At 37.8% G+C, this 16,776-nt stretch overlaps 1 protein-coding gene across 7 annotated transcripts in view; it reads left to right on the top strand.

Moving 5' to 3' along the window:
• The first annotated feature begins 458 nt into the window (after positions 1–458).
• Positions 459–16,776, top strand: part of ERCC6 (ERCC excision repair 6, chromatin remodeling factor) — a 50,124-nt gene continuing 33,806 nt past the window's right edge. Inside the window, exons 1-6 of one of the 7 annotated variants that reach the window (XM_085324823.1) lie at positions 505–547; positions 951–1,176; positions 2,168–2,601; positions 4,501–4,621; positions 6,813–6,921; positions 8,858–9,608. In XM_085324823.1, the coding sequence (XP_085180949.1) occupies positions 2,171–2,601; positions 4,501–4,621; positions 6,813–6,921; positions 8,858–9,608 (1,412 nt within the window). In that variant the 5' untranslated portion in view covers positions 505–547; positions 951–1,176; positions 2,168–2,170. Of the gene's footprint in view, positions 548–644; positions 1,177–1,409; positions 1,539–1,654; positions 1,936–1,965; positions 2,025–2,167; positions 2,602–3,586; positions 3,821–4,500; positions 4,622–6,812; positions 6,922–8,857; positions 9,609–16,776 lie in introns of those variants that run through there. The other 6 variants (XM_085324827.1, XM_085324824.1, XM_085324822.1 and 3 more) reach the window with 6 other exon arrangements.

Raw genomic sequence — 16,776 nt, 5'->3', positions numbered from 1 at the left:
ACCTGGGCCCATGAGCTGTGTGGTGATACCACATCAACAATGAGGCCTGGCAGCCTGTGAAAAGTGTCCCCAGAGACAGCACAGCACTGCTGCTCCCCAGAAACCCTCTCCCTGCTGCCATCAGGGCCTGTGCCCTCCTCCCGGCCTGAGGCCGAGCACCACACCATTTGCGGCATCAGAGCAAGCAACACGCAAGGCCTCACAAGTCACACAGCAAGGGGGACCACGCTGAACAGGGCCCCAGGCACACAGGAAGCCTGGCGAGGCTTCACCACTCGCACCGGAGCCAGCCAGGCCCCCACGCAAGGCAACCACCCACGACGGGCGGCAACCCGCCCAGGCCACAACATGTCCGCCCGCCCGCTGGGCGGCGCATGCGCACCTGCCGCCGCCGGCGCCGTCACCAMCACGTGTGACGCGCTGAGGAAGTGACGCAGGCGCGCTGGAGGAGCAGCGAGGCGCTAGACGTGGGCGGGCTGTGAGTCGGCACGCGCTGGTGGCGGGCGGCGCGCGTGCGCAGTGGCGTCCCGGGTGCGGCCCCGCTGAGGTGAGTCCCGCGGCGGGCCCGGCGGGCGGCTCGCGCCGCTGTCGCTGCCCCGCGCGCGCGGTCCCGCCAACGGCGCCGCCGCCCGTCACCGCGCGCGCTCGTCTCGGGCCGGGCCTGGGCGGCCGGTCAACCGCCCCCTTCCCGCGGCGGCAAGCGGCGCCCCGGGAGCCCCTCGCGTTTCCGTCCCGAGCGGGCCTCGCCGTCGCCTGGCGGTGGCGTGGAAACCCCCCGGCCGGCGGGCCTGTCCCGTACAGCGCCGACYGGCTCCGGGCTTCCCGAGAGAGGATGAAACACGTTAACTTGGAAATCAGTCATGGCCCCGGGAGGGAGATGTGGTCCCGGGTCCCTCGCGGGAAGCTGCCGGCTGCGCGAGGGCTTAATGGTGTCTGTTGTCTGAACGCAGGGCCAAACTTGCTGCGTGGGTTTGGAGCTGATGGAAGAAAGGGGTGAACTGGGGCTCAGATCCTCTGGCTGCTATGCTAGGAAAGGTTACTGCAGCCCACCTGCCTAATTAATGTTTTCCTGCAAACTAATAAACCCAGTTTCTTCCTGAAGCTGATTAAAAATACATCCTTTTAAAAAGCCTCACTCTAAAGGTTCCAAGCATAACGAGCTCAGTGCTTGCCTTGGTAAGTCATTTCTGTGTTAATTTCCTAACAAACAAAGATGCTTTATGTTCTGCTTCGAGGCTGAATTTATGAAACTTTAGCCTACAGCCAGTGGATCTTGGCTGTGCTTTTGCTGACAAGTTCACTGGTCCCGTTTTCAAATATCTTGCTTTTTTTTTTTTTTTTTTTTTTTTTTTTTTTTTTTTTTTTTTTTTTTTTTTTTTTTTTTTTTTTTTTTTTTTTTTTTTTTTTTGTTAACTGATACAGATTCCTTTCAGCTTCCTGGTAACCTTTGCACTGCAACACTGGAGATCTCTGGATTTCTCTAGTAGCTCTTTCATATGTCTATCTCATGTTTTCGTGTCTTGACAAAAGGGAAGAAGGTGAATATCTGAATTGAATATGGTTTCTTAGGTGTATTCTTACCAATGCTGAATACAGAAGCAAAACCACTTCCCTGTTTAGGCCTGACTTTTGCCTTTTTTCTGCATCTCAGAGTCTTTTTGACCATTTTGCTATAACATACCATTCCTCTGAAAACTTGTGTTGAGCTCTTTACAGTAAGCAGTAAATATCGGTGTTTTCTAAGTTAGAGCTTCATCTTGTATTTCGAGCTTGTATTTTTCAGTTTTGGATATATTGTGCTGCATTTAGCAGTATTTTCTTGGAGTTTGACTGTATAGCTGTATGATCCACATCACTTCCTGGCAAGGAGAACAATTGTTACTGGCTATTTTATTTGTGATGATACCAGGAATATTCTTTATAGTTGTCTTCAAGGTACTTTGCTACTTTTTCTTTTTGATTGTGGAAATAAGTTTGGAGAAGACTTTGAGAGAAGGAGGACGTATGGAGGAACAGACTACTAGGTATTTAGAAATAAGAATTTGTTCATAAAGAAACATGCTCTTTGCTTTGCTTGCTTTTATTTGGGCATAGTCTCCCTGTGGAATTTTATGTACGTGAATATTCTCACGATGACTTGATTTTTATCATTCTTGTGTTTGAGCAGAGGATGCCAACAGACAACAACCGACTGCCAGGCAATATCCAAGAACAAGATCTTGATACCACTGCAAGCAATACTTGCCTGCTAAATACTGAAGATTTGGGAGTTGAACAAGAAAATGGCTTTTGTAGTGATGACCAGGGTAATAGTCTTTGTATTCCCAACTCTGCTAATCAGCCATCCACTTCTATGGCTGCTCCTTTGGAAGTGCCCAGAAGAGGACAACCCTTCTTACATATCAACAGGCAGCAGATTCAGTCTGTTTCAGATAGTGCTCAGGCTGCAGAGCTCAAAGGTTTAGGAGTTGATGTCTATGATCAGGATGTATTGGAGCAAGGAGTCCTTCAGCAAGTAGATCATGCAATTAATGAAGCTAACAAAGCAACCAAAATAGCTGATGCAGAGAAAGAATATCAGTCAGTTCTGGATGACTTAAGGTAAATTTTATATACTTTCTTACTGTTCCTTTTTGTTAACTGGTATCTAGTAATGTTTAGTGCCTCATGTTTTTAGAAGCTGAAGGGAAAGATGTTCTGCAACTGCTAGATCATGTTTCTTGTCCTGAGTCACCTGCCTTGTTAAAAGAAAAAAAAAATCAGTGGAKCATTAGTATTATTTGATTCAGTCATGCAACAGGACAATAGAGACATAAGGAATAGAGCATGTCTTTCTCTGCTTTGTCTACTGTCTTACTAAGATTCATGTCTATTTTCTGGGTGGTTAAGACTCCATCATTCAAAGTTATATTCAGAAAAAGTGCAATTTTTTCCTGTTTTGTAGGCTTCATGTGATTATCTGCTTCTAGTTATGTGCTTTATATGACTTGGATGGCTCCATATCATCAGTGTACTATAACCAAAACAATCTAATCGCAAGTGCATATACAAAGTACTTAAGCAAATTTTTAACTGGGTATATAGTCAGTAGAAGACTTCAAGGAATAGCAGTCACAAGTCTTTGAATTTGGATCTTAGGTACTTCTTTCTGTTTCAAATTTCATTTTAGAATTAGTGTATGAACTAATACAGGTAAATAATTCTACTTGTGCTTCTGTTTCACTGTACTGCATTCATGTTGCTCTTTTAGTGCTCAAGAATACTGTATACCTCCAGTACCTATGACAGCTCCTGCATAGTTCTCTTCTTACGCATATACTTAATTTTATGCACTTGATTATTTTTCCAGATTGCATGAGGAGATATGAGATTAAGTAAGTTTGCAAAACTAATTTTGGATGCTATGTAACTGCAAGGAGGTGAGGAGTAGATAGTTACTGAGAGGAATAATAGAGCAGTGTAGCCATTGTAATTAGATTACTCGAAAGAGGTGCACAGCATTTTGAATTAGTTGATATTTTTCCTGTTTTGATTTTAAAAATTTCCTGTGATCTTTCTTACCTCTATTTTCATTGTCCACATACAGCCTTAATAAAGGATATACATATGGAGATGCCAATGGTTTGAGCAAACCTGTTGAACCTCTTCTATCTGGGATACAATGTGCAAGTCTGAAAGATCAGTTTGGAGAAAACCCACAAAGATTTAGTTGATTTGTTGAGCAGAGGGACCAGCAAAACTAAAGATATGAGAGTAGAGGATGATGGAGTTTGATCAGAGTCCTAGAATGTTGTGAATGAATGACTGCGGATAAAACCAGGTGTGAAGTGTGTTTTTCTGCATAGCTAGCACTGAGTTTGTAGTAAAAGGTACATGATTGGATGACATCCACACAAAGTTGAAGAGAAGTAAAAACAATTGAAGTTAAATAAAGCATTGTGAGAGAGGACAGTAGCAACATGGTAAGGGACTGTAGGGCCAAGGAGACAACAGCTAAAAAGGTAAGAGACTTTCAAGAGGATGGTGTACTTTAAAGAGGAAAAAAAGAAGCCTGAGAAAGGGGATGAGATTGGAGTATTGAAAAGCGTTTCAGAAGTGTTGAAAGAGAATGCACAAATCAAGGAACAGCCTTGTGATACCTGGGAAGTTGGTTACAATACCTCTCACCRTCAGAGTGGTAGAGTCCAGATTAAAGAAGATTAGGAGCAGATTTGCAGAGAGCAAAACTGAGGAAAAGTTTGTAAACTACACTTTCGAGATGAGCAGAAATTTGAAGAGATAGATGTGGTCAAATGATATTCCCCTTAACAGCTGAAGAGACTGTGCAGTACTAGGTTTTGCATACGTGTGTGTGTGTGTGTGTGTGTGTGTAACGGCTGCTTTGTAGATGATATAAAGAATTGAACTCTTTTTACCTAATTTGTTTAAAATTATTTTAAACAATTTTTTCTTTTTCTTTACTAGAGCTGAATAGTGAATTGCAATCTTTTTGTTTTTCAGGTCATGTACAATATCTCTGAAACAAATAAATAAAATTATTGAACAACTTTCACCTCAAGCTACCACAAACAAAGATGTAAACAGAAAACTAGACTCTGTAAAACGGCAAAAATACAACAAGGTGATCGGATTACGTTAATTTTCTGCTGGTATTGTTTAACTTGTACTTTGGTTTAAGATTTGGATTACATGACCTAGCTCATACTTAATAATCTAGTCTAGAGTCAGTCTAAACTTACTGTTCCCTCTCTTTTTTTTTTTTAATAGTTCAGTTTTCTACCAAAAATTTTAATATCTAATTTAAAGATGTGAMGTTTGGAGGGAGGGTCAGCTTTGGATGTTTGTTTTTATTCTGAGCTTCAGAACATGCTCTGCAACTGAATTTCCATGACCTGCTTGGAAAACTACTTTGTGTTTAATTTAATTAAATCCCTCCTGGTGGTAGTTAGAGCAAAACATTGTTAGGGCATGATTTAATAGGTCATCTAAGTCTCAGCTCTCAGCCTTCAGTCCCCACCTTTCTTTCCCTAATCCTCTGTCATTGCTGTATTCTTCTTGTACAAGTGTTCATCATTCCCTTCTGTAAGCCACTTTAACTCACTGATTTGGCAGAAACTTCTCCAGCTTTTTCTATCAAAGCAATAAGTTAAAGGAGCTTGTAGAGGAATCTAGTAGGTGTCAGTATCATGTAAGCAATGGGCATACACAGCTGTGAATAGGAAAATGGAGATTTGAGGAAAGGGGAACCTCTCATTATCAGAAATGGAGCTTTTAGAACAGCTCATTGTTTCAGAGAAATGCACCTTAATATTTTCTCTAATGCTCAACCTGATTGAAAAAGTTACTGTCCTTTGCCCCCAGACACTTCCTCCTGGTCTTAGGCCGTTTGCCACTGACCTATTAATTCTTTCTAATTTTGGTCATATCAGCAACTCTAACTTTGTGCTTCCAATTTGGCCAATTAAGAGAGTGAGGAGGGAAGGTACTGAGCTACAGCATTGTCCTGGGAACAAGTAGCTGGAAATAGTAGGTAAAGATGCATTTAACCAGACTTACAGTGAAGAGTGATTGTGTAATTGAACCTTTTATATTTTATGTTCATATTACTTGAAGTAACTTACTCAAGTTTTAGTTGCAGATGAAATTCAGACTTGATTGGGAGTCCATTGTTAGCAGTCTCTAACAGTCCTTAAGTGTAAGAATTTATCTCCATGTAGATTCTATAACGTTACAAGAGTGGTCCCAATAACCTCAAGAGTCTGGTTATGTGATACAGTGTGTTTGGAGTCAGGTGCTGTATGCTATGGCTATGGACCTCTTGGGCTACGTTTTGCGTGTAAAAGTTCCTTTAAGTACTCTTCCTTTTGCAATATTCAAAAAACTGTTGAAGGAAAGCTGAGATCTTTTGTTACTGAGACAAATTGGAAATTAATGACTGTTACAACACAGCTATTTTCTTAGAACTGTCCTGCAGGGAGTGTTTCATAACATAAATACTGTGATAGCAAGAATAATAGTGCATATGCAGGAGTGTAAGTTATACCATATACAAGTACACTTRCTTTTTGTATTTTAAAAAGCACTACATGAAGGCATGGGCTGGCTAGTAAATCTTTCTTCCACAAAAATGTTCATTTTTGACATAAACTTGATTTTTAACCTCTATGGGTTTGGAACACCACCAAAGAATCAAAACATTGCTGGTAAATAGCAGTTGAGGGTAATAGCATTTCTGCTACACCTTTTATCCAACYCTAAGGAATTCATTTCCATAACAATAATGAGCTGTGATTGTTACAGCAGCTGTAAGGTTGGGTTTTTTTCACTTTTATTTTTCAAAGGCATTTAGCTTTGTAGCTTTTGCAATTAAATTATCTGTGACTACTCCTGAGTTAACAAATGGTTATTAAGATGGCGGATTTACACTATCAGTTTCTTTCTGACAAAGCACTTGAAAACTTTTATGATTGTCCATCTTGTGAAAATCTAGATTTACATCAAAATGCCTAATGTATATGTGAAATTCAAGTTTGTGTGTGTGAGCAATCTGACCTTAACTGTGTGCATGTTTAAGGATGATCATACACACAAATTTATGCATTCTGTGGGGCAGAGTGCCCTATAAATAATGTGGTGACCTCTTTTCTTCTTTTTTTTCTCTTTTTCTTTTTTTTTTCCGAAAGAGGTAATGCTAACATTTGAATTTGACTTTCTGGTGGAAAATACTGCAAACATAACTTGAATTGTTTAAAAAGATAGTAYGTTTATAAATCAGATTAAAAATTAAATGATATACTCACTTGTCATTCAAGGAGCAACAGTTAAAGAAGATCAAAGCAAAGCAGAAGCGACTCCAAGCAATTCTTGGTGGAACAGGGATTCTTGATGAAATTAATGATGTTGAAATTGAGGATGATGAAGGTATGGGGGAAAGTTGAAATTAGTGTATTCTGCCCTCCTTTGATGTAATACCTTTTGTAGTTTGAAGCTAATTGGYGAGATCTTTGCCAATAAGGAAATAAATTTCAGTGGTTTGTTTTCGAAGAGACATTTAAGAACACTTAATTYTCTGCACCTGCAGAGTTGCAAATCTTGTCATATTCACATGGGAAGTTTTAAAAAATGGAAGTTAATCCATTGTCAGCTCAGGGATGGCTGATGCACATTAGAGTATTGGGCTTAATAAATTGGAATTCCTAACAATTTTCACAGCTAATTTGATAAAGATGACTAGCATTGTGATTGAATTGCATTTTATATGCTGAATGTTATTAATCAGCATTAACAAAACCGTTTTTTCTTATTGTTGGGAAACATCACTAGAAATGGAGAGGGGAAGTGCTTTTTCTTTGTCAGGCTGTACTTTTTAAGGAAAGGCTTGATACGAGTATGTGTTGTCTCAGTGTTTTCCTGCTCAAACATATTTCAGTTTGTGTTCTCTCTTGCTGCCATCTGTAAACTCAGCTTGGATTTTGTGACTCCAGCTTGATCATATCTTGTCCGTCGTCACTGATCTGCAGTATTCCAAAGGCCAAGTTTGGACCCTGTTGATGTCTGTGCCTCTCCACTTAGGCTATGTTACTTGCAGAGGTGTAACCTCAGTGAGCTGCCAGTAGTTCCTGACATATGGCTGGAGTGGGTTCCAGATCTCATCATGGTGCTCTTGTTTTCTYCTAGCTCAGCAAAGTTACAGGGATCAAAACCCCTGTAAACTTTTCTTAGTAGAAAAGCATCTTTAGGCATTTTGTTTTTACACAGGTTCATGCAGTAAAATTCAGACACCTCTTATGATGATGAAATGTAGCTAAGATGTGAATGGGGTCCCAGAAAGAAGAAATGGAGTTTAGTAATTCCAGTGGTTGCAGAATTTGGCAGAGAGCAAGTGAGGGGTAGGCAGGCAGGAGTTTCATGTCTGATGTGTCATCATTTCTCTTTAAACTTATTTTGATGATAAATACAGTGCATGAAATTGGTCAATATACAGTAGTATGACATACTGGTGATTCTGGTATAGCTATTCTGAAGTTTGGGACCCTGATAATGATTTCAAGCTGGAGCTTCTCTTCAATTCCCTGCATTCCAGAACTTTCTCCTCTCTTGAGTTTCACTAATTAAGTGTGTATTTATACATTTTAACGACTGTATGCAGTTTGACTGAAATGCTCTTGTATGACAATGTACTGTGCACCCAATCTGGCTTTTAAACTCATAATATAAATACTAGTATGGTAGGAAGGTGAGTTTGGTTTTGGTTATGTGTTTTTTATGGGGAGGTGGGGGGTGGGTTTTTTTGTTTACTTTTTTGAGGTTACTTTTTCTTAAGTGTCTGGGAAGACATCTTCTATGTGTTTCTTAGGATTTGTGTGGTTATTGAAAATGCAATATTTTAAGCCTACAAGTAAGACTGAAAATCAATAATAAAAATGAATAGTGTTACTGCATATAGGAATTCAGTGGGTTTTTTTTTTTCTGAACACTGACATGGGTTGAACTGAAAGCATAAGGAGTGCATTAGAATAGTGCATATGGCATTAAGGGTTGTTATTTCATGGTAGTTCTTGCTGGTATGTATTGCTTCAGAAGCATTTGTATTTTGATAAAGGGTGTAATGTTTCCTATGTGAAGTTTGAGAAGTAGTTTGAAATTAAAGTTGCAATCTATTTCAGCCTTCTGTTTTGTTGTTTTTCCCCTTTTGTGAATTTCTTTTCTTGTATACCATGTGATGTTAATTTTGAGTTTTATTTTGTATATAAAAACTGAACTGCATGCATTTGAAGCTTGCAGACAAACTTGTTGCTATGTTTGACCTACTGAAAAGGTGTTAACAGGATGCTGGATGTTCCGATTTTTATTGTAGTACCTGGGCCATCGTCGGATCCACTGCATCTTGGCAGCATGCTTATGCCAGTTCAGGAAACGGAGTGGGAAGAGCTTATTCGTACTGGCCAGATGACTCCTTTTGGAACTAAAATACCTCAGAAGCCAAAGAGGAAGCCACGGCAGTTAATGCTAAATGAAACATCTGATTTTGAGAAGTATTTAGCAGATCAAGCTCAGCTGTCATCTGAAAGGAAGAAGTTATCACTTCTGAAAGGAGCAAAGAAGAAAGCACAAGCCAAAAATGTTCAGCGCACAACTCCCACATCCATCACAAAGGAGAAAAGGAGTAAAGTCAGAACTCTATCAAAAACAGATAAGCGCTTAAAAGAACACATGAACAAACTTCAGAAGCGTGCCCTGCAGATTCAGTCAAAGGCAGGGATTCCAAAAGAAAAGAAATACTTTGATACCAAGGAGAAGCTGAGGCATGAACAGCATGATGATAGTGGAGGGTCTGAGTATGTGCCTGATGAGGAGCTCTTTGATCCAGAAACAGCAGAAGAGGAGGGACAACTAGCATCCTCTCATGCTGAGAATGATTCTGATTATGAACTTAAGACTTCATCAGGAAAAGGAAAGTATTTGGTGAAGAGAGATTTTAAAAAAGTTGAAGATGATGCTGACTTCTTTCCAAGCTCTGAGGAGGAAGACGACCATACAGGAGGGAAGCGCAAAGTAAAGAGGTGGAGAGATGATGGAGATGAAGACTATTATAAACAGAGACTAAGGTTAGTTCTATAAATTTTTATTAGTAACTTTAAYAGATGATGTTGCACGTACAAAGGCAATGTCTGTAATACACTACTAGGAACTGAAATAAGGTAAATGAGGCAGTCAGAATGATCACAGCCCTCTGATAGGATTCAGACATACCTCTTTAATTATAAGACTTGGCTATTTCATTTTTGTTTGTTGTTGTGTCTTCCAATAATATGCTATAATATTGGTGTTTTTTGTTTGTAAAATTGTGACTCTGCCCAAAGCAGAGTATAGAAAACAATATATTGGCTGAATTAGCATTTACTTAAGTAGAGCTTTCATCTGCAGATCATATAGTTTTGAAAYGTAGTATATGTCCTGTTGACATATCCAATTGATAGGAAAAACTACAGTATAAACAAACTGTGACTCTTCAGGGGAGGACGCTTTTACACAATGTGAGAGGTGTAGTTTAGATTGAGATGAGTTGCTTAGTTTTCACCTTTAATTAGTTAACTGTGCTAATCAAGAAGAATAACTAGAACAAATGGTAGGTATTCTACAATACTATTTTTGTAGAATGTTAGTTTATTGAAATCTAAGGCACAGGAAGTTATTGTTTGTAGTGGAACCTGTCTTAAAAGTTTATTTCATAGCATCTTCCATTTCCTTTTGTATAAAGACAGAGAGAGGAATTTAATGTCAAATGTGTGTACTCTTTAATCAAATATTGTTTAATTGTGTACCTATGCTCATCATAATATGATCAATATTGGGTAGAACTGTTTCTTACTTTTTTGTATAAGTGAAAGTTACAGTGATCACATACTGTTCCCAGTGTTGTTGTGGAAAGCTAGCCGTACTTTCATAGTCGAATTTATAGGTGCATACTTTCAACAACTTCCTTTTGTAAGGAAAGCATGTCCTCCCACAAAACTCATAGCTTTCTCTTCAGACACAGAATGAATTTCCTAAGTACTTAAAATGTGCCTTGATAACACATTTACTTGACAATCAATATAAAATGGATCTCAGATTCAAAATTTTAAATTATACTGGAAAGACTTAAAACCTATATTGTTTGATTATTTGATTATTACATTTCTTGCATAAATTATGGTGGATGATGCAGGTAGTGAGGACTGGACAATTGTGTTGCTATTATTCAAGCCTAAAAAGAGCTGTCYTTTTTGTCAGTGTTTTTTCTCTCTTGTTTTTGATGAGAATGGTAACGAAAAAGTCCTTATTTGAAAAGGTAGTGGTGATGATGGTAGTAGTAGTGTCTTTTGCTACTCTGCTGACCTAAAGTTGTAAACTTAGTAAGATTTCTAAGAAGAGACAGYATTTTTTTATTAAATAAACTAATATAGTTAAGTGGGAAAATACAACTAAGTTGACAAGAACACAAGTTACTTTTAAAAATGGCAGCTGAAAGACTTGTTGCTAATCCAGTGATTTGTGAAAGCTGTATAACCTGGATATTAATGGTATCTCTGTAGCTACCATGTGCTCTTGAGATCTTTCCATAGCAGTTGAGCTCCTAACAAAAAGACTGTGCAATGTTTCCATTTTCACAACTGCCTAAAAAACATTCTAAGGGACAAGGAAGTGGTATCTAATTTGTTCCGCTGTTAAAGTGCTAATTAGACATGCCAGCAAAGTTAAGAGGTATTTCTGGCCACAGTGGGAACCAAAAGATCAAGTTCACTAAAATGATTGTTTCRTTTGTTCTGTAACCAGTGGCATCTTGCATCTCTTCTAGTGTAAGTGTTGAACTTCATGTAATAACCTTCAGCTTGCTTACTTTTAATTATCTTTTGTGAATGTGTTTCAACTAGTTCACAGTCCTCCAGAAATTCATAGGTTCCCATTTAAAAAACACTACTTTAGAGTAAAAGGAACAGTATACGTAAGGGCTGTTAGTGAAGGGCTGATTGATGTAGTGGTAAGGCCATAGCACAGGAACTCCATTAATGCTTGGGAGAATCAAACTAGTTTTCACAGATGTAAAAAGCTTKTGAATTTAAATGAAGTGGTATAAGAGAAGGAGACAAAAAGAAAAGGTATTAACAGTCATCTCTTCCATGGTGAGAACATGAACTGCTGTGGAAGAAGAGGTTTCTCTTGAAAGCAGAGGTACGCTTTGCTTTTGGATCTCTGATTACGAAGGTAGATCTGGAGCTGATTGAGGCAATAGGCTTGCAATTCCAGGATCCTGCTTTTCGAAGTTGGGCATAGCTTACTGCTCTTGAGAGCAGAGAGATTTGAGCAGGAGGTTAATCTGAACAAGGTCCATAGGCTTAAAAAGAATTTTTTTTTTTTATGGGATGCATTAACAAAAATTAATTCTATTAATTGATAAAATATTTACTATTTTACTGAATAAAACTCTTCTCACATTTAAGTTAGACCAATATTAAATCATTTTTAATTCAGTGTTTTCATCAAGAGTAATTTATTTTGATTGAAAGTTTTAATAAGACTCACAGTTTAAATTCATTCAAATGCGTTTTTTAATAACGTTAAGATTGTGACAATTTATCCTTAGCAAAGTCATATCATAGACTACATTTCTTTTGGTTACTAAAGTTACAATAAAAGCCTAAATGAATTTTAGAAATATCAATAACTGTAATTGCCACCAAAACACTACATCTCTTAAAAATTTCATAGCTGCAGTTATTGTAGCTGTTATGTTGCAGCTGTCCACATTGACGTTTTTATACTGACACCCCCAGGTAATTGTCATTATGGGAAATGCCACGAGAAAATAAAATGTAGTGAATTAAGAAACATATTAAGAATGCTATAGAAATGCTGTCATTTGCTTACATTTATGTCTTGTTTCATGTCAATTTTCATTCTGAATGTGAATGAATGGGTGAGATTATAGTATATTTTACTCCAGAGAGAGTAGGAGAAAATCCTTTAGGATTTTSTTTAGGATTGCTTTAGTCTTCTGAACATTTAGTCTTGTGCTGGGTGCTGAATGAAGTCCTACACTTTTAAAAATTGAAAATTAGTTTCCTTAAAACTTTTCAGGGATGRGACTTGAAGAGACCAGTTTGTGTCAAGGGAAAAATACTGTGATGTTGTTAAAGCATGATAATTAGCTAACTGTGGGACTGCTAAGAATCTCTAGAACATGAGACTCTTTTTGGAATAGGAGCTGTTGTTCCCACAGTAAACCAGGCAGTCAGGTGGGAGCACTGTGCGCTTTCCTTTCATTCCAAAGGTTATTCAGCAACAGTAAGCCTAGTAACTCAAAGCGAGATGTCATCAAGAGATAGTAAAGAGAAAGTTAGCTGTACAGAATTCAGCTCACACTCTAAGAATTTTTAGTTCATTTTCTCGTGCAGGTCCTTGTGTAGATTGCATGATCTTGCCTTTCTCTAGTTGCTGTAATTGGAGTAGCATTTAGTATGCAGACACACAGGGAAAATACTCTGTTCTGAAGAGGTTAACATCTAAGATGAGTTATATCAAGCAAGAATAATGAATAGTAGCAAGGAAAATCAGGATTATGGAGAGATAAATAAGTAGGAGACTCTCAAGCATTTAAATTTAGGATTCAGTAAGTTAGATTGTCATTCTCAACTCTCCTTCATGCTGGCTGTTACCAGCTGAATCTAGAGGCCTGGATTAGGTAAGCAGTCTCCAGATTGAAGCTAAGTGTCTCAGACTTGATCCCTGTCAGCAGCCAGATACCAATTGCATATTTTGTTGTGTGCAGCCGTRACTGTTTCGGTCTAGAAGTGCTCAAAGTTGGGGCTAATGGAATGTTGCCTCTTGTCTGGTGGAACTGTCGGGTCATGGTAGAACAAATTTCTTTGAAGGTTGTTGAATGAGTGGAACTGCACTTTTTGGTTACTTGTGCTGTAATCAAAAGATACAAGTAACTTACGCAAGTTAAATGCACAGGAAATAAATCTTTGCCAGATTTGCAACAAGGCAMCTGCATGGTTTTATTAGGTCACTCTCTTTGAAGATTTTGCAGATGTGGAAGCTGCAATCTGTCAAGACTATGTCAAGTTTCTTTCTCCCTCACCCCAACATACTTATCAAATTTCCTGTGCATTTAATAAAAATATGACTAAATAATTTTTGTTGCTCATAATAAATGCACTTAATCAATGTGTTATAATATAGACATTACTAATACAATGTCTATATGAAGTAATAGCTTGGCATTAAAAAAAAAAATTTTTAGAGATCTTATAGTCACTGTCCTCCTGGCAGCTGCCAGTATGTGTATGCTGACTGCTTCGGGGAAAAAATTACATGCCAGGTTGTGGGAGATAAGTGCTGAATCTGTATTTTTTTGTTTATTTTGTATAGTTTGTGGAGTGCAGTTACTTGGCTAGCTCTTCATTCAGTTGCTGTCAAATGCTTGCACATGAGACTCAAAAAACTTGTTTCCGTGCCTCTCAAGTGACATCCAAGAGACTGAGTTGCTGAAAGTTGTGACTAAGAGTACACAGAGTAGTTGATACGAAGAATCAAACCAAAAACAAAGATCGGCCAAAAAAATAAGTTGCATTTTTCTCCTAATTAGATCAATTTTCATGTGCTAACTGTCTTTGAAGTGTCTGAGTCACTGAATCTTTCAATGTTTCAGAGTTATAAATTAAAAAAAGATTAAATATTACCTTTTCTGGAAGACATTTTCTTAGAGCATCTAACTGCTCTTTAAAATGACAGAGCCAAGACACAAATTAAGATACATTTTGGCTCACTTACTGAGTACACCTTTCATTCTAAGCTCAAGTGTGTAATTGTCTACATCAGTCTCAATTTACTTGCAGAGACTAGTGCTACTAACTGCATGTATTTCATCTGTTAGGATGTACCAATTAAATCCACCCCATATAGACCATAAAAAGTTAAATCAGAAAAGTAATGCTGAATACCTCAGTTTAGCAAATTAGAATAATCTGTAGGGATTCTTAGCTGTCTAAAATAGAAAACATATTGTGCTTCAAAAATGCAAACTATATTAAACACTCAGCTTGGTTCCTGACTGTATTTTTWWWWAAAAAAAAAAAATCAAATTGTGCTCATTACTGTGTTTTGAATGTAGAATTTCTTTCTTGGGTATTGCAGTAAGTGGGAAATGAGATTAGTATCTGAGCACAATACTACATTAAGAAAGATTTAATTGTGTGATATATGGCTTTCATACTGCATTTTCAGGATGAAATCATACCCATGTTAGTGACCATGGGCAATATAAAGTAGATTTCTTAMAGGTCATGCTTGTATTTTTCAAGAAAACTTGTTACAGTAAAAACCTGTATTTCTTGTGTTTTTTTCAGCATGCCCATAAACTTTAAGTGAGATTAGTACAGAATTTTCTTATTAGGTCAATATGTTACTCTATAATTAAGTAAAATAACTGCTACTGCTATTCCTCCCTCCAAAGTGTGACATCTGTGGAAGCATGGAGGACCAGACTGGCCAGCTATCTGATCTCTCTAGGAAATAGTGTTTGTCCTCCCATTGCTTCATCCATTAGGAATATTTACCCTTTTTTAAAGAAGATAATTAAGTTTTGCTGAAGATTCTTACCTTAATACAGTGGTTTACATCAAGGTCATAGCTTTTCAAAAACCAGGTAACTTCTTCCCTTTTTTTATTGTGACTTTAACAAGTTGCTGCTACTTCATTTTAACTCATTCTTTTTTTGGTGGTGAGAACAGGTCTTTGCTAGAGAGGTAGCATCAGGACCTTCAATTCTCTGGTTCTCGTAAATATGCACATCAGTAAAATAACAGATATAGTATGTGTCAGAGAAACATTTGTTTAGGAAAGTTAAGAGGGTAACTTAACTCAGATTTTAAATGTACTGATTTTCTAGGCGCATAATAATTCTAAGAGCTATATTGGCTAAATTARAGTGAGAGCTATATTGGCTAAATTAAAGTGAAGTAACTAAATGCTGCCAATGATGATTGGCAGCTAAACACAGGGCGACTGTCAGCCCTTGTTAATTGCACTGTAAGTTTCTTTGGTTTTGGATCACTTTTTCTACTGTACACTAGAGGGCAATCTGTTTCTTCCCAGGGGAGACTGAAGCTTCACTGTTGGCTAGTGGTGACTCATTCTGGAATATAGAATTAGAGGCTGATTCTTGCACAAATTCCTGCCCCGTTTGTCACCTGTACTTATTTAATTTGATTTTAATATGGATTCTTCACCTAGCTGTCACTTCAGAACCTTTGTAATTTGCAATTGTTTGACTACAGCGTGGTAACAGGTGTTTCTTTTCTTGTTTTCAATCTTGTCTTAACCCAGTCAGATAATATAATTGTCAATTTCAGACATGTCTTAATTCCAGTAATGATAAAGTCTGAAGCAATTGCTGTCAACATTTGTGAGTTTGAATGATCTTTTTCTGGAATTTAGAATAACTAATCACTTGTGCCTGATGACACAACATTGTAGTACAGAACAAAACGAATAAATTTTCACAGTATCCCTTTATATCATACCCTCTTCATATCTGCCTTTTTGGACAAGTTAGCCTCTAGAACATGAATGTTATTTTCCTAAAGCAAACATTTAACAGACTGCTAGCCTAAGATCAGGGAAGTTCTTTTTTATTTTTTTAACTAGAAAATGGATTTAACTGAATGAAATCATRGCAATCTGAGTGCTCACATATTAAAATTGATAGGTTGCTAATATTCATAAGAAAACTGAACTTTGTCTCCTCTGCTTTCCCCCCTCCCCACCTCCCCACACACACACACCCTTGTATGGTTTTATTTCTCTTCATTGTGATTTTTCTGCTTCTGAAGTTAGAGTGACTTAAGCAAGAACAACAATTTTTTTTTCAGATGAAGCTGGCTCTCTAAACCTGCCCAGTATTGTGTGTTCCTGGTTATTTTTTTTTCARTGTAGCCAGGTTTGACAGTTATTGTAACTTGCACATATTTGGAGATGGTAGTGCTTATTTTCACTAAATAAAGCGGGACCAAGTACTTCATTTGTGGCTGAATTCATAAAAGCAGATTGTAAGTATTTTCTCAAAAAATAAGTAAAGGGCAAATTTGAAAAACTGCCATAATTAGCATTAATATATATGTATAATTCTGTTATTTGTGTATCCAGTGAGTTTTTCTTTTTTCTTGAATATCCCTTGGGTTGGGAATAAGAGAAAAGAGACAGACAGACAGACAAGCCTATAAATGAAGT

The sequence above is a fragment of the Rhea americana genome, unplaced genomic scaffold (assembly GCF_003343005.1).
Source record: "Rhea americana isolate MKP2758 unplaced genomic scaffold, rheAme1 scaffold_93, whole genome shotgun sequence".
Lineage (NCBI taxonomy): Eukaryota > Metazoa > Chordata > Aves > Rheiformes > Rheidae > Rhea > Rhea americana.
This window is presented reverse-complemented; position numbering and strand designations above follow the sequence as displayed.